The 18,162-nt window shown below is 44.6% G+C and overlaps 1 protein-coding gene across 2 annotated transcripts in view; it reads right to left on the minus strand.

The window, feature by feature from the left end:
• The window catches only part of lt (vacuolar protein sorting-associated protein light), a 101,239-nt gene that overhangs the window by 64,890 nt on the left and 18,187 nt on the right, over nt 1-18,162 (minus strand). For both annotated transcript variants that reach the window (XM_084595538.1, XM_084595537.1), the window contains exons 6-8: nt 17,699-17,833; nt 12,695-12,814; nt 5,050-5,117 (exon numbers count right to left, since the gene is read on the minus strand). In XM_084595538.1, the coding sequence (XP_084451664.1) occupies nt 5,050-5,117; nt 12,695-12,814; nt 17,699-17,833 (323 nt within the window). The remainder of the gene's footprint in view (nt 1-5,049; nt 5,118-12,694; nt 12,815-17,698; nt 17,834-18,162) is intronic.

The raw sequence follows: 18,162 nt of genomic DNA on the forward strand, positions 1-18,162 counted from the left end.
CACTGCACTGCAGTTTCACCCCACTGAGCACTCAGCGACTTTGCAATGAAGCATCCTGAAAATGCGAGAAGCCGTTATGTGAAGAGGGACCTTCCTTTCTGTTAAGAGGGCCTTTGCAATAGTGTGCGCAAAGCGAACGTATGTTACGTAAACTTAATGCAGTAATTATACATATATTTTATTCTCCCGAGTTCTCAAGCTCCTCGTTGAATTATATTTGCGCAAGTAAGGCAAAACTGCAATTGTTCATCACCCAGTCATTTCAACTGGTGTTTCAGCAACAACAGCATAAAAAGACAGAATGTAGTTGCTAACCCGATTCCCTAAAAAATGCTTAATTTTTTTGCAGAATCTTGAAAAATTAGGGGTGTCAAACATGCGCCACATTAAAAATTTATATTCTTCCCAATGAATTATGCGTTTGAAACCAAACATGGCATCATTTCCAAATTAGTCGAGTCATGCATGCAATACACCCACAGAGACCCCAAGGACAGCTGGATGTTGTGATGCAACACCCCACATTAACTACAACCACAAATTGCGATTCCTTAGCATGTGTTTAAAAATAAACGTATGAGATTCCCATTTTGTCATTACAAAACCTGCACAGCTGGCAGACGACATACATGAACGACAGGGACACACAAAACTAAAGACTTCATTTTCAAAAGGACACCCTTTTATGCCTTTTACAGTGCAACCCATGGGTGAGCCAAGTGATGTGTGGGTATATGCTATGACCCAAAGAAGTGAGAAGAAATCAGTGCAGGTGTACATTTTTTCACAACACTACGAAAGCAGAAAAGCAATAATACAAGGAATCATTCTAATCATTAACAACTGATCTGACACAAGCGAACTTAAGAGATGTAAAAAAAAGAATAATGGAAAGCTCCTCCTCTTAAATAACCAACAATAATAAGAGCTGTCTATACGTATCAACAATCCGCAAGGCTATAACAAACTTTAAGAAGACGAAAAGTTTATAAGAATGGTTATAAGATCGAAAAAAATTTTAAGAAATTTCTAAATGCCAGAAAGCAAAAGGAGAGAAATAATAAAAGAAGAGGTGAAACCACTCCAAAAGTAAGATTGATATGAGCCAAGAAACAGCACAGCAGATGTATGTGTTAGTTGGTGTATTTTCTTGCTGAATTACAGTGCAGATGTTGAACACAAAAGACAAGAGAGCCTTTTGAATACAAAAAAGAGGAAGGTGTTTTGTGTTGTAAGTTTGTGCTGTTATTCCTCATAAGCCAACAAACAGCACAGCAGATGTATGTGTTAGTTGGTATAGTTTCTTGCTGAATTACAGTGCAGATGTTGAACACAAAAGACAAGAGAGCCTTTTGAATACAAAAAAGAGGAAGGTGTTTTGTGTTGTAAGTTTGTGCTGTTATTCATCATAAGCCAACAAACAGCACAGCAGATGTATGTGTTAGTTGATATAGTTTCTATAACAAACTTTAAGAAGACGAAAAGTTTATAAGAATGGTTCTAAGATCGAAAAAATTTTAAGAAATTTCTAAATGCCAGAAAACAAAAGGAGAGAAATCATAAAAGAAAAGGTGAAACCACTCCAAAAGTAAAATTGATATGAGCCAAGAAACAGCACAGCAGATGTATGTGTTAGTTGGTATAGTTTCTTGCTGAATGACAGTGCAGACGTTGAACACAAAAGACAAGAAAGCCTTTTGAATACAAAAAAGAGGAAGGTGTTTTGTGTTGTAAGTTTGTGCTGTTATTCATCATAAGCCAACAAACAGCACAGTAGATGTATGTGTTAGTTGGTATAGTTTCTTGCTGAATGACAGTGCAGACGTTGAACACAAAAGACAAGAAAGCCTTTTGAATACAAAAAAGAGGAAGGTGTTTTGTGTTGTAAGTTTGTGCTGTTATTCCTCATAAGCCAACAAACAGCACAGCAGATGTATGTGTTAGTTGGTATAGTTTCTTGCTGAATGACAGTGCAGACGTTGAACACAAAAGACAAGAAAGCCTTTTGAATACAAAAAAGAGGAAGGTGTTTTGTGTTGTAAGTTTGTGCTGTTATTCCTCATAAGCCAACAAACAGCACAGCAGATGTATGTGTTAGTTGGTACAGTTTCTTGCTGAATGACAGTGCAGACGTTGAACACAAAAGACAAGAAAGCCTTTTGAATACAAAAAAGAGGAAGGTGTTTTGTGTTGTAAGTTTGTGCTGTTATTCATCATAAGCCAACAAACAGCACAGCAGATGTATGTGTTAGTTGGTATAGTTTCTTGCTGAATGACAGTGCAGACGTTGAACACAAAAGACAAGAAATACAAAAAAGAGGAAGGTGTTTTGTGTTGTAAGTTTGTGCTGTTATTCATCATAAGCCAACAAACAGCACAGCAGATGTATGTGTTAGTTGGTACAGTTTCTTGCTGAATGACAGTGCAGACGTTGAACACAAAAGACAAGTAAGCCTTTTGAATACAAAAAAGAAGAAGGTGTTTTGTGTTGTAAGTTTGTGCTGTTATTCATCATAAGCCAACAAACAGCACTGCCTACAAAAGCGTGCCACGAGGGCTGAACCCATGACGGACATTAATACAGTAGAACCCGGATATATCGAACCCATATAATTCAAATTTTGGTTATATCGAACTCACGAAATATCCCCTTGAAAATCCCATGTAAAAGTATAAGAAAGCTGCGTCGTATATCGAACTCAAATTCACAAGTTGTTTGATATATCAAACTCTGCACCACGCATTGAACGGTGCACCTTCCCCAAAGACGATCGCATCACCCTCGACTGTTTGCTGCATGACGTTTTCACGCCACGTGCAGAAGGAATGAGAGAGCACATTCTGCGACAGCTGCTCTAGAGCAGCGCCACGCCCTTTTCCCAAAGGCACACGCCAGCACGTGACGTTTGCAAGCCATGTGCGTGAAGGTACGAAAGGGAACCAATGCAGCTGTGGTGTTCTGGAGAGGGGAAAAACCCAACAGAGGGAAGCGAAGGGTGTGCCCACTCTTCTGCCGAGCTTTATCTTTCCCCTTCCTCTCTCTTTCCCGGCCATTCGCAGAAGCACGCACTACACATGCGCGGACAAGCCAGCTCAGCCCGTGGCAGGCGCTTTTCCAGTGTGTGGTGTGAACCCTCAGCGCGGGGCAGCTGAAGTGCGATGCACGTCTCACGTCGTTGTGCTGAACGTGCGTAATCTACGGCAGCTGCGGACGGCAAGAAGCGGCAGTTTTTTTTTTCTTGCGAGAGTCGTTCATTCTTGCTGTCGTGCTGAACCTGCGACGTTAATTTTCTTTTTCTTTTGCGAGAGTTGCCCTTACTTGTCGTGCTGAACGTGCGGTGCGGCGTAAGCTGTGGTGGCTGCAGACGTTAAGAAGCGGCAGATTTCTTTTTTTTTTTTTTTTGCGAGAGACGTTGATTCTTGCATCTATGAATCAGCGAAAGCACGCAGTCAGCTGATCATGACACCAGCTTTTCGCATTATTCACTTTAAACGGTATTTGCAGCTGTCACGCTTTCCAATGATTTTGTGGCAGTGGACTACGCCCGCCCCAAGCGCGGCGTGATAAATCGAACCAGGCTTGCGCAATCAATGCCATCATGGGCACTCTGTCAAGTTCGCTCCCTGCCACTGCAGGGTCTATGAAAAGCACAGTCAAAAGATAAACACTCAGTGACGTTATCGCTGCGCAGCATCTTGACGCGCTGCCAATAAATGAGCTGTGGATGCGAGGGTCGAAACAGAGGGACGCACCACAAACCCTTTTTTTTTTTTTTTTCAAATTCTCGGGGGCAAAAGTGGGGAATGGGTTCTTTATGCGAGTGGGTTGTTTACGCAACAAATACAGTATAATTTTTCACAATCGCAAGTGGCATTTCAAGCCGATTTCTGTATATCGAATTATTGATATATCGAAATATTTTGCGATCCCCTTCGAGTTCGATATATCAGGGTTCAACTGTTGAAGGAGGGAGTGCAAATGGCCACAAGCAAGAGGGGCGAGTCTGAGAGGGTGTCCAAGTAGGAAAATCACATGCAGGCACAAGTGGCCAAGAATTAAGCTGAATGAGAGAGGAACGACAACTCTTTTCCTAAAAGGGCTAATGATGGCATAAGGGCACAGGCATCTTTTTGCTTGCTGGTAAAGGCTGCCTCTACCAATTCCATCGTGAGTTAATAACTGTGAACTTATGCTGGCTCATAGTTCAGAGCTCGTCACAATGATTGGTGGCCAAGGCACTTGATTTTCAGTCCTTCAAGTTAGAATTACGCACTAGCAGTCTTTTATTAATAGGCCAATGTGTGTGTTGCCAAAAACAGGAGAAACGGAATAGCCAACTGCAATGGCGTATATTATAGAAGGGTCACAATGCCACATTAAGCACTCTCAAACTGTTTCACCATATCTAATGGCACACCCGAAGAGGTGTGCACAGAACTGAAAAAGCAAAAGCTTGGACAGCACAACTAGTACTCACCACTGAACAGATTTTCTTCTCAGATGCCGGAAAGAAAACTTGACATCCTGCTTCACTAGTAGGTCTACCAAGGCAACAAGGACCAAGACAATGCCTCCTTCCAGCCAGCCACCAATTTACCACGGGAAAACTGCCCCTGTTTACGCTGCTGAAACTACTGCCGCAATAAAGGATTCCAACAGTAGTTCTGTAGTGCTCATTTTTGTAATCGACTTACCCATAGATGCAACACCAAACGATTATTTAGTGGCCCTTATTCATTCATGTTTTCTCCTGCACTCTGTGACAGTTGAGGTGCCTCGTTCCCAGCAAAATACCTTGCTCGTTCTGTACAAACACCTTGAAATGACCACCATACTTTCCTTGGAGCCTGTAAGCCATGGAAGTTCACCGCAATGGCACCTTGTCACGCAGTGCTCGAGCTTAACACAAATAAAGCCGACAACAAAACCACATCCCATTCTGGAACTGCATGGGCGAAAAAATGAGGCACCCGGCAATTAGCTCACAAGGTTGACTGATGAAGATAAACAGCATGTGCAGACACTGATATGATGGAGGGCAAACTCACAGGGGGTCGAGCTCCCGGCGGATTATGCAGATGGCATCCAGCACTTGCATGTCGTACACCAGGACCGTCTGCAGGTATTGGCAGGCAGCATCTAAAACAGTCTGCCAGCTAAACGGGCCAGGCATAGCTTGTCATAATAGCAGAGGCAACAGGAATACCCTCTGGATGATGTTGGGAATGAGCATTGCCCAACATAGCCATCCCAGAAACATTTGGTGAGACAATGCTCACCACAACAGGTGTTGCTGGCAGCACTGTCCTTATCCTTATCACGACATTAAATGGTACACTTATTGCCCACAGGCAAGCCAACTGTGCCCGGCCTGCATCTACCCTGACCATTCATTGCTTGCACAACCAGATGACAGAGTATATACAACAGCCCAGTGGAAGGCACAAAACAGAGCGTAATACTAATGGAGACAGTTCAGATGGGTAACTCCCTTAAACCCCACTTTGAGAGGGCACGATCATGACAGCAGATAGAATGAGTGGCATGGTTACAGCACGTGCTAAGAAACTCCCACACCAAACCTACACCTGCTGGCAGACAGCTACATACTGGTTGATTCCATGCCACATTTGAATTGCTGTTAATTCAATTGCAAACTGCTGATGTTGACCATAAACCTTGCAAAAAATGCTCACAATCATGCCAAAAGGTCAGCTGTGCAATCACAAGGACAGCTAGGACAGAAAGAAAAGTATACTGATACATGAGACACAGCCATTATGCCTCGAGATTTTATACAGCAACAACACTTCTTTTAGTGCGTAGCACTACTAGCCGCAATCACGGATTTTGCTGATGTCTGTCCGAAGCCGCTCTCTCTCTCTTCGTGAGCTTGAAGTGAAGAAAGAGAAGGTGGCGACGCACGCACCGCACGGCTCAGCATTGAGGAGGCGCAGTGGCCGCACAGCTGCAGCACATGCCGCTTTCTCTCTGTCCATCTGCCTCTGCTTGAACTTGAAGAGGAGGAAGGGGATGTGGCGATGCCCGCATCACGCGACGTAACACTGAGGGAGCGGAGTGGCCGCATAGATGCACCCAGTGAGAGAGTAAGATAGTGAGAGAGGGGCGTATACGTTGCGGACGTGGCGGCTGTCACTGGGCAGCGTTTCATAAGCAGTCGTGTGTCGCTAGTGCGTCCTCCTCAACTTTGGAATCTCTTCCCTCCCATCAATCATTGAGCCTTCACGGACAGCAGATATGCAAGCACGGTGCTCCCTGGACCTCGGCTCCAAGCTGCTCAGCGCATCGTGAAGCTGCTTGTGTTTACCTCCGCGCCTTAATTGGTGCTTGCCCTCAAGCGCGTTTCCCTCTTCACTTTTTCTCTTCCCCGATGATCCCACCCCAGACCTTTCTGCCGCGAGCAGTGCATTGTAAAGAAGCACACTGTGCCTGTTTCAGTTCATTTCTAAAGATGGTATAAGGAAAGCTGAGGACGCGGACGTTTGCTTCGCTTCGCAATGGATGAAGCCAGGCCGTCAGGCACTGTGGCGCAGGTTCGCCGTGCTTGATGCGCTGAAGTACAGTGGTTAAGCAAAGCTACGCACCTACTTCGCATTTGAATAACTATGGAAATCGGCTGAAATTTTTTTTTTTTTGTTCTTCCTTGTCCAATAATTTGGACTGTATCATGACAGCCTTGGCCACCGTGGTAACAAGATATGCAGCCAAGGCTGGTGTGCAACGCAGCATAATGTGTACCCGAGCAAAAATGCAAAATGACATTTCTGCCGCCTTCCTTTCCACTTAAGAGGCATGAGAAAAAAGAATCATTCTTGAAAACTTCAAGTAAGGAGTGCTCGATCACCTTTTATCGTCCTTCTCCTCATTATCATCATTAGCATGCAGATAATCTTCAGGGCAGGAAAAAGGCCTCTCAACAATCACCAGTTCCCCTACTCTGAGCCACCCTATCTGGTGCCGAAAACACCTCCACAAAGCTTTTATTTTTTTTATAATTGTGTAAATCATGGAAAAAGCAAGAGAGTTCCAGAAGCTCATCTACTTCTGCTTTATTGATTATGCGAAAGTGTTTGACTGCGTAGATCACAGCAGATTGTGGCAAGCTCTCCAAGAGATGGGAGTTCCAATTCACCTCATCTGTCTCTTCAGGAACCTGTATGAAGGACAAGAGGCCACAGTCAGAACTCAGCATGGTCTTACTGATTGGTTCCCGATTGAGAAAGGAGTGAGACAAGGCTGCATACTGTCGCCCTGCCTATTTAACCTATATGTTGACTGCATCATGAAGAAGGCCGGTCTGGACGAGTCTTCAGCTGGAGTGAAGATTGCTGGAAAACGTATCAACAACATTAGATTTGCGGATGATACCACTTTAATGGCAGAAAGTGAAGTGGAACTCAAGAGACTTCTGATGCGCGTACAAGAAGAGGGTGAGAAGTTTGGGCTTAAACTGAACATTAAAAAGACAAAGATCATGGCGTCTTGCCCCATCAAGTCCTGGAGCATCAAGGGACAAGAAGTGGAAGCTGTGATAGATTTTCTCTTCTTGGGCTCCAAGATAACCCGGAAGGAGACTGCAGCCATGAAATTAGGAGATGCCTGCTTTTGGGAAAGAGAGCCATGGCTAGCCTTGACCGCCTAGTAAAGAGCAGAGACATCAGACTGCCAACCAAGATCCGTATAACTCGTGCTATGGTCTTTCCAGTTGTGATGTATGGATGCGAGAGTTGGATTGTGAAGAAGGCTGACCGCCGAAGAAATGACACGTTTGAATTGTGGTGCTGACGGAGGCTCTTGAGAGTTCCTTGGACTGCCAGAAGATCAAATCGGTCGATATTGTCGACCATAAACCCCGACTGCTCATTAGAAGGTCAAATTCTAAAGTTAAAGCTCAGCTACTTTGGTCATCTGATGAGAAGAGAGGAGTCGCTGGAGAAAGATTTGATGTTGGGAAAGGTTGAGGGTCACCGGAGAAGGGGTAGGCAGCGAACGCGATGGTTAGATGGCATCCTCGAGGCGCTGCAGATGAAGTTATGTGATGTTAGGAAGATAGTGAGAGACCGGAAAGCGTGGCGTGATATGGTCCATAGGGTCACGAAGAGTCGGACACGACTGAACGACTGAACTGAAATATGAAGCACATAAAGATACTGTGCAAAGGACTTTCAATGAATCTTTTTTCATTAAATGTGGATTCAGTGGATTCAAAATGGTAGAAGTAAGCTGAACAGCATATGCAGAAAAAAGATCTTACCCAGCAAAACAGAATCCAGCAAAATTACATAGCCGCAAAACACAGTGATGCCTGACTGCTTACCACCATGAGGTGTACGAGTTACAGAGCTTATAATTTTGTCAGCCATTGTGCAACACTGGGGAATATGTTTAGTACTGCAGACGTAACCTTCCAATAGACCTCTCCCAGCCTATGTCACGAATGACGCTTCGGAGGAGGGGCGAGGGGGGGCGACCGCCCCTTGCTGGGCAAAACATTCCGCTGCTGGTGGCATGGTGTGGAGGATTTGGCCTCGTCTGGTGACAACTTGCTGTGCTTTTCGCAATGTCGCCAGATCCCACGTGATGTGATGCGATATTCAATCGCAGATGACTAACTACATGTTTCTTCCGTTCTATATGCGGTCCAAATGTGTTTTTGAGCTACGCAAAGAGCCAAGCGACAAACGTCGTGTGCCGGCAGGCCTCGACATTGTTCTTGACCGTAAGCACATCCTTCTGGCATAGAAGTGCGTTCGCATAATTATGGGAAAAAGAACAAGCACTCATTAGTTTGCTTTATTGCCCTTCCGAACGAATCGTACTGAATGCTGGCCAATCGCGCTCTAAAAGGCCCCTGGCGGCAAACGATCAATTGCAACGCTTTTAGAGATCCTTGCTCGGCATTGAATTTATTCCAGTTCAGTAGGCCATGTTGAAGAAGCTAGCTCTCTCACCAAACGGCTCCCAAGGTCATGCCAGTTGCGTGATCGCAGAAGTACCACAGCATCCCTTGACGGAATCGTTATATAGCTAGTTCAAAAGCTATCATGTCCCAAGCGAAAAGTGTTTTTACTGAAATCATTTAAGCGCCCTTATGAATGTTTGTGCGCCTTGCATGAATATTATTTTGTGGTACAAATCGCGTTTTGTTACTTTCCATACCACGGGACTCATCCGCGTGTTATTGCTAGCTTCCTTGTAACAGTTTTGGTGACAGTACTACACGACTAGGCGGAAATAATTTTTTTTCTTTGTCTGGCCGAACATAAAAAAAACTAAAAATGTCTGTGCTTGGGATAACAGTCCTTTCTCCCTGTCGCTCACCTCTTTGATTTCTCTTACCCGTCTCTTTGCTATCCCTTTATTTCCGCCGCCCCAGTTCAGGTGCTCCAGCTCATTTCGAATGCAGATAGCGGGGCAGGCAAAAAATCTTTTTCCTTCCTTTAAATTATATTTTTATTTTATTCTATAATAAAACCACTTACTACTACTACATGGGATGGAAGCCATCCAGCCAAGCACGAAGCTGGCGCGTGCACTGCTGTTTCCGCTCATAACTGCCTACGCTTCATGGGGCTCACAGTAGATTTTGCGAAGATTAAAAAAAAAGAAAAAAAAAATGATGTTTGTAATATGCTTGCATTGACTCGTTTTCCAGTCTGCTATTGTCCTACGAGTTTCAAGCGTCTGGACTTCAAGTCGTCCGCAAGCGGCCGTGCCAGTTCATTGAACAAAAATAATTGCATGCATGCTTACCGAGGCTGTCATCTTTTTCAAGGCAAAAATTGCTAACAGGTGCGTGTACTAAGGAGTGCCGCATATTGTGGCGGATGTGAATATGGCTATTGCAAGATTTGAAGCAAAAATTGCACAGCAGCGGGCAGCTTCCCGCCGCTCCTTGCAGCAGGGAGATCCGGCTGAAAGGAGCGCTTTTGCCCACTAAGCCCGGCGCGCCTCCATTGCCACATGCCTCCCTGACGTCAAATTGTTTGCAAACAGGGAGAGGTCTATTAGAGAGAAGGTCTTTCAGCTGCACAGAAGGCAGTGAAAGTAAAGGACTATGAGTGATTGCCACATGTCACAAAAACTATGTGTAAAGCACCACTGTGTTTGTGAACATCCTGCCTGACACAGCACTGTCATCAAGTGAGACAGATTCGCATGTTGGACACAAAACTACAGTGCGTAAAGATGTATTTTGAAAGTTACTGTCACTCAGAGGAGACAGGCACTGAGGTGGTCTGATGCGATTAATAGCACAAGCAGAATGCACGCTCATAATGATGCTGTTTGATTTCAAGCTGTCCACTTCGACTGCCCCGCATAGCTGGAAAGTTGCTTTGTTGCATCATACGTTATTTGCACTGCTTGAAGTGCCGCATTGGAAAACGACACACCCTCATGTGATCAACTATCGCATGCTCACTTCTGACCCCCTCTCCTTCCCTCCCTCACTGTGCACTCATGGTTCACTTGTGGGCATTGAGGCTCCCAGCTCTTCACTTCTGGTCATGGGATGATTATACACTAGGCTCACGCTTGCTGGGGACACGCAAGGCTTCACTCAATGGCCATGCAGAGACACACACCAGCATTCCGCCTAATGGCACTCGCAATGCTTTGCAGTAAAATGCAAGTGCCTTTCCCATTACAGGGCACTGTATGACGTCAATAGAAGGTAAGAAAAGCCGATGACACTCATAGATATCGATCACCATATTATCCTTTTGCAAAAATGTTTAATCTAGCATATGTAGCATGAGACACATTTGCTAAACTGCCTCCACATTTTCCCTCTCGATTCATGCAGTGGGTCGAGCGAGAGAAACATAAAGAGAGCAGACTGATGCCACACTGTGCCCAAGAATGCATCACCAAGCCAATCCGACTAAGTTCTGCACCACTCTGTCTTTTTTTTTTTCTCTTGCCACAGCTTGACAGTAGAGGAGTGAAGGGAAAGGGAGCCAGACGTGCTATAGTCTCCTGCTTAGTGTGCACAACACTTTTGCCGCAAATTCTTTACCAATGACAGCCCCTTCCCTGTGACATTACACATGCCTTAGAATGTTCGGGAGCAGAATTTGCACGAAAGACCGGTGCCAGTGGTAGCCATGAGGCATGAGAATGGCAATGTAAAAAATTTATTTGCAAATCCTTGGCTTCTTTTTGAGGATTTGTACGCGGCATGCATGCTCGATGGCACTCGCTCTACACAAAGTGACCGTTTGATAGGCACTTCTAAATCCTTTTTCTCTGTCTCTTCAAGGAAGGATGCGGCTTTGAAATTGCAAAAGCTTGCCAGAAAAAGCATTTCCTTTAAACACTTGCATTGTTTGTAAGCCTGTACGCAGTCCAGAAGTTGAATTCCTAAAGCACATGGCAACTACTCTAAGACTGTCTAGCAACCTCTGCATAATGTGGAAGCAATCAAACAATTTCCAATTTTAGTGCAGAAGTGGAAGCAATCAAACAATTTCCAATTTTAGTGCAGAAGCCCTGATCCAGTGGTTCGGAGCCTAGCAAAATCGCCTAATGCTATTATGGCCACTTATAGTGCTTTCACACCAAAAAGAACCGTCAGAGGAGCCGATTTGAACCTAGGGATTTCTTGTGGGAAGCGAGTATGAAACACCGTAGCTATCCCCACAGCCAATCCCCGCGTGCAGAATGCAACACACTCTTGCCCTATAGATGGCACGTTGTTGTCTTTATCCAACTTCTAAAGACAAAGTAAAACCATAAGCCAATAAGGCTAAACACATGCTTTCGCTACTCTTTTTTTCTCCGTCTACTCCTAGATGATCATCTTGTAGAGCAGATTTCTTCAAGATTGTTTTATAAATTCTCACCCATTCCTTTTGTTGCATTCCTGGATTCATACTGCAAGTCAAGAGGGTCTTTGTTTTCCAAATTTCTTAGTTTTCAATTTATGGTACAACATTTTTTTTTTTTTTTAATTCTAAACACATACACAGCAACAGCGATCCAAAGTTCAAAACTGAAAAATTGTGCCTTGCAGGTAGAAAAATTATTCAAAATTTCTTGACTTGTAGCTGTAGCGTGCCAGCAGAAACACAACAAATATCGAGCCAGCCTTCTGCCATATCTCGTGAACTCCTCAGGCTTTAACAAGATTGAAGAAAGAAACTATGTTGTAGAAAAAAATATTCTTGAGATGTAACCATGCAATTCTGTAAGGGTAATCATTATTTTTCCAATAAGCTTGCAGTGTCACATATATTGAGCAAGAAATGTTGAAATTTTTGCTGAAAGCTGTGCCACCATTAAAGGGGTTCCAAGTGCACATTCTAGGCTCATCAATCCTTGCACACACTGCACCCTTGTTGAATATAACGATGTGGGGAACTTCATCCTGTACAGCAACAATATAGCTGTGCGAGATGGTGTTTCTGAATGCCACACAGTACATTGAAACAGAACCACCTCTGCCATTTGCCCCACCATGTGACTATGGTCACCAGGAACTGAAGATACAGCGCTGTTGTTTATCAGCATGAGCTCCGGTACAATCTTCAGCCAAATGAATTGATGAGCTCATTGATAATTCACTCGAGCTCGCTTGAGCTCACTGATGCACTTTCGCCCGAGTCAGTCGTGGACACTATGAGCTCACATTAGCCCTGGGAGACACAGGAAGTAGGAGCAGTGCCTCACCAGGTCGGTTCCCCATGCAGCGAAGCGCCCTTTCCAGGCAATGTTGCGTACCAGACCCTCGCCTTGGTGAAGGATGGTGGTGCGGTAGCGTGACAGGAACCCTTTCTCGTGCAGCACCACCTGAGCAACAGGCACCACCGCCAGTCAGTGACTGTGTAGTCATCGCTACTGAATTGCCAACACTGTCAGTTATAAGAGTTGGCTTCCGCTGGGCAAAGACTACCTCTACTAGTTGCTCCTTCCTACACTCCTTCACTGGATATTTAATCGAAAACCAAAAAAAGAAATACTGCTTGAACACTTCACTTTTTCACATTTCAGTTTAGCGCACTGAAGGAGGTGCATTATACTGAAATCACGCGAAGACAGTATTCCATGAATCTTTGCTGGAAACAAATACTTTCAAGATTTCCAATAGCAAACATCTGAATCGAATCAGGTATAAAATGCACTGACTATAGGACTGAATTTTCACATTTATAAACTACAGTCGAACCATGATAATTCAAATTTCAGTTATATCGAACTCACAAAATATCCCCTTGAAAGCCCCATGTAAAAGTAAAAGCTGCATCGTATATCGAACTCAAATTTCACTGATCGTTTGACGTATCAAAGTCAGCACCACGTAGTGGAAGGTGTGCCTTCCCCATAGACGATCGCATTACCCTCAGCTGTATGCCACGCGATGTTTTGAAGCCAAGCATGAAAGGAATGAGACAGAACAGTTCGGCAATGGCTGGTCTAGAGCAGTGCCACACACTTTCCTCAAAGGCGTGCGCATATGCAGTGATCGTTTGCCGCGCACCAGCATGTGACGTTTGCAAGCCATGTGCGTGAAGGAATGAGAGGGAATCAGTTTAGCAACGGCCGGTACGGAGCAGACGCAGGCAGTGCAGCCGTGGTATTCTGGAGATGGGAAACAATGCGATAGAGGGGTGTGCCCATTTTTCTGCTGAACTTTCTCTCTCCCTTCCCCTCTCTTTGCTGGTCTTCGTTCACAGCAGCACGCACTATTCATGCGCTGACAAGCCAGCTCAATCCGTGGCCTGAACGTGGGATGCTTTGTCCAGTGTGTGTTGTGAACCCTCTGTGCGCGAGCGGCGGGTGGTGTGCGATGCACGTCATGTGTGGTCGTGTTGAATGTGTGGCGTAGCATAAGGTCTGATGGTTGCGGACGTTAAGAAGCGGCAGATCTTTTTTTGTTCTTTTTTTTGTGAGAGTCGTCCATTATTGTTATTGTGCTGAACATGCGGCATAGCGTAAGCTATTGTGGCTGTGCATTTTAAGAAGCGGCATATCTTTTTTGTGTGAAAGTCGTCTAGCATTGCATCTATGAATCAACAAAAGCATGCGATCATGACACCGGCTTTTAGCATTGTTCGCTTCAAATGGCATTTGCAGCTATAACACTTTTCAACAATTTTATGGCAGTGGACTCTGCCCGCCCTAAGCATGGCATGATTAATCGAACCAGGCCTGTGCAATCAAGCCATCACGGGCACTGTGCCGAGTTCGCTCCCCACCGCCGCAGGAGCTAACATCAAAAGTATAGTCAAAAGGTAAACACGCCATGAGGTTATCGCTGCGCAGCACCTTGGCGCGCTGCCAATAAACGAGCTGCGGATGCGACGGCTGAAGCGAAGGGATGCGCCATCGACTAACACTTTTTTTTTTTCAATTCTCGGAAGCAAAAGTGGCGGGTTGGTTATAAATACGCCATCATTTATCCCGATCGCAAGTGGCGTCTTGAGCCAATTTCTGTATATCGAATTATCAATCTATCGAATTATCGCGTGATCCCCTTGAGTTCAATACAGTCGAACCCGGATATATCAAACTCGAAGGGGATCACGAAATAGTTCGATATATGGATAATTCGATATACAGAAATTGGCTTGTGGCGGCACTTACGATGCGAAAAAGCGATACCGCATTTGTCGCGTAATCAACCCACTCGCATAATATACCCACCCTCCACTTTTGCATCCGAGAATAACAAAAAAAAAAAAAAGAAGCGTTAAGGGGAGATGCACGTCGAAAAAGCGAGTTTTTCGTGACATTTTTCAATTTTCGGTTTTTTACTGCAAAATTATCTTTGGGCATTCAGCTACAATCCCCCCAAAAATCAAGGCAAAATTCGAACGCGAAGTTAATAAAAAATCCATTTTATTGAGCCAAGGTGACTCGAGAAACTGCAATTTTTCGCGCACATCGTCAACTTTCGCGCGTCTGCCTCTCGAGAACGTGGGAGCGCCCGCCATTGCCGTCTGCTTGGAGAGGAAGAGTAAGCCTTCTTCTCTCCGACAGCATCTCCTGCAGTTTCGTATTTTTGTATTTTTTATTTTTGTATTTTGTGAATAAATTTCATGTGCTTGTGTCATGTTTTTCAAGAATGCAGATGTTTCAAACTTTCAGATGCGTTTTTCTCCAATTCTAATTTTCAGCATTTTTTACATTTTGTGCACAAACTTTCAAGTGCGTAGAATTCTCAGATTTGGATAAAATTTTGCACACAGCTTCTTCAAAGTATGCAGAATGGGCATATCTATCTGGATTGTCAATATCTCTTCTACATTTTTTGGCAAAAATTCAAAATGTTGACTAGCAGCACCCAGAATGTACACTTTTGATGTTAGTGAATTTTTTTGCGAATACAGGATATTGTAATCAAATTTCAAGTAGTTTTGCTCATACTACTAAACCTAAGATGCAAAATGAGCTATTGCAAGCTACTCTAAACATAAATTTAATCCTCAAGAAAGTGTGCACAAAAAGCCCTATATTTTACTTTTGAAGACTCTATTACACAAAAACTATGCATGCTACATAAAAACTAAGACCATATTTGGAATCTGCATTAAAATCCTTATCAATGATATAAGTTTCATAATCATAGGTTGAATATTAAGAAAAAAGTATCTTCGAGGAGCATCTCCCCTTAAGGTCAGCTCGCTCACATGCGAGCGATTGAGCGATCTCAGCGACGATGCGGCAGCAACAGAGTGAAAATTTTCAGACTTGGAACTGTGTCTCTCTCGCCGCTCAAGCCACCGCGGCAGCTCAAAACAAGGTTTCTCTGTCGCCGCGGCAGAAATCAGAAATCGAGAGCGTTTTCGCTTGCATGTCGATGGCGCGCGTCACTCCGTTTAGGTCCTCTCATCCACAGCTCATTTCTCGGGAGCGTGCCAAGATGCTGCGCAGCGATAACGTCAGGGCGCGTTTATCTTTTGATAGCTCCTGTGGTGACGGGGAGTGAACTTGGCAGAGTGCCCGTGATGGCTTGATTGCACAAGCCTGGTTCGATTTATCACGCAGCGCTTGGAGCGGGCATCATGATCGCAGCAGCTGACCGTGTGCTTTCATTGATTCATACATGCAAGGATAAATGACTCCCGCCAAAAAAAAAAAGGCCTGTCGCTTCTTAATGTCCGCAGTCGCCATATCTTACGCTACGCCGCGCGTACAGCACACCGATCAAAATGGACGACTCTCGCAAAAAAAAAGAAAAAAAAAAGAGAGAGAGAGAGAGAGCCACGGCAGCTGCCGTGCGCAGGGGGTTCGCAACACACGCTAAAGCGTCCAACGTCTGTCTGAAAACGGGCTGAGCTGGCTTGGCGCATGCGTTGCGCGTGCTGAGGGAAAGAGATAGCTCGGCAAAAGAATGGGCACACCCACGCACATGGCTTGCAAACGTCATGAGCTGGCGCGCGGGAAACGATAACTGCAGATGCGCGTGCCTTTGAGGAATGGGCGTGGCGCTGCCCAGAGCAGCCGTCGCCGAACTGTCCCCTCATTCCATCCGCGCGTGGCTTGAAAACGTCACGTGGCAAACGGCCAAGGGTGATGCGATCGTCTTTGGGGAAGGCCCACCTTCCAGTGCGCGGTGCGGAGTTCGATATATCGAACGACCGGTGAAATTGAGTTCGATATATGATGTGGCTTTCCTATACTTTTACATGGGATTTTCAAGGGGATATTCCGCGAGTTCGATGTAACCAAAATTCGATATATCCGGGTTCGATATAACCGGGTTCAACTGTATATCCGGGTTCAACTGTAATCACGCAGGCGTGGTTTAGACCATCTGTGGTTATTTAACATGTGTTGACGTCACACAGCATACAAGGGAATATTTTGCGCATTGCCGTCATGGCTGAGACTTGATCCTACAATTTTGAAAGCAGCAGCTGAACGCCGAAGTCAATGGGCGATCACAGTGGGTTAATTACAAGCAGAAACACTGCAGGATTTTCAACCAAAAAAAATCTGCTTGCTTCTACAGGCTGGGCAATTATAAAAGCACATTTAAACCCCCTCGAGCATGTTCTTTTGAAATAGCCTCGATAACAAATTATCCATTTGAATTCTCATGCTGCCTCAAAATGGCAAGCTAAAACACACCACACGCTATATCTATTCTGTGAGCATTCTGTGTAACAAAGGCCTCTGTGCATTTTTCTTCCAGTTCTCCGCTAACATTCACTGCAGTGTCCTTTTTTCTGGTCAAGGATTTGACATTATGCTCGACTGTTTTCTATGTTAATATTAGACCGAATTCCCTCTTGACTTATTTCATACCGAAGATCCCCTTGAACCTTTTCCTTTATTCTTCTGCTAATTTTTCTCCCATGGTCTAAATCTGCCAGTGATGAGTCGGTCTAGATGTGTTCTCTTGTTACTACAGAAAATGCACTTGCACATGCTAAAGAACCCCCGCACGAGTTACAACAGGTAGTGCAATCCTCAAAAAGCATGTGTGGTTCCAGACTTGATGTTCCAATTCAGCATGAATTTCCTCTCAGTTTATTCATCAGCATCATGGAAAATAAAAACATCTTCGAGAGAAGAATGCTTTGTCCTCTGCCTCTGGCTGATGCTCCTGCTACAATGCTGTTGGAATGCGCCTTAAACATATAAAAAAAAAACCTGCTATCAATCTGCGTGCATTAAAAAAGGTCAAGATCTCATGGAAAAAACCAAGCAGACCTGTCCCCAGCATACCTTGTCAATGCCAGTCATGAAGCGCCTGCCCGAACCAGATCGGTAGAAGTTTGGGTCAATAGCCACAGCACCGACTGGCCGGTCAAAGGTCAGCACTTGGTTGTGGTCGCTCGAATACAGGCCATGTAGCACCACCTGGGTCAGAAAGCAAAGAGGGAAAGCTCCAAGCGAGCAGGCGTGCACACTCAGCAAACACAGTGGCAGATGGAGCCTCCATGTTTTCCCCTTGCTCAAATTCAGAAAACTGATTTGTTTTCTGCACAAATTATGAAAAAAGAAATGGTTTCAAAGAAAACAGTACAACAAGAAATTACTTCATGTTATGAGTTCCTGTTCCTAATTGAAATTTAAGCTAAAGGAAAGGCCAACAGAGCAACAATTTCTGGCAACCATATTCTTTGGTTGGTTTGTGGTTGGTTTGTGGGGTTTAACATCCCAATGCAACTCAGGCTATGAGAGACCCC

This window comes from Amblyomma maculatum, chromosome 2 (assembly GCF_055883805.1).
Source record: "Amblyomma maculatum isolate TAMU_Amacu chromosome 2, ASM5588380v1, whole genome shotgun sequence".
Lineage (NCBI taxonomy): Eukaryota > Metazoa > Arthropoda > Arachnida > Ixodida > Ixodidae > Amblyomma > Amblyomma maculatum.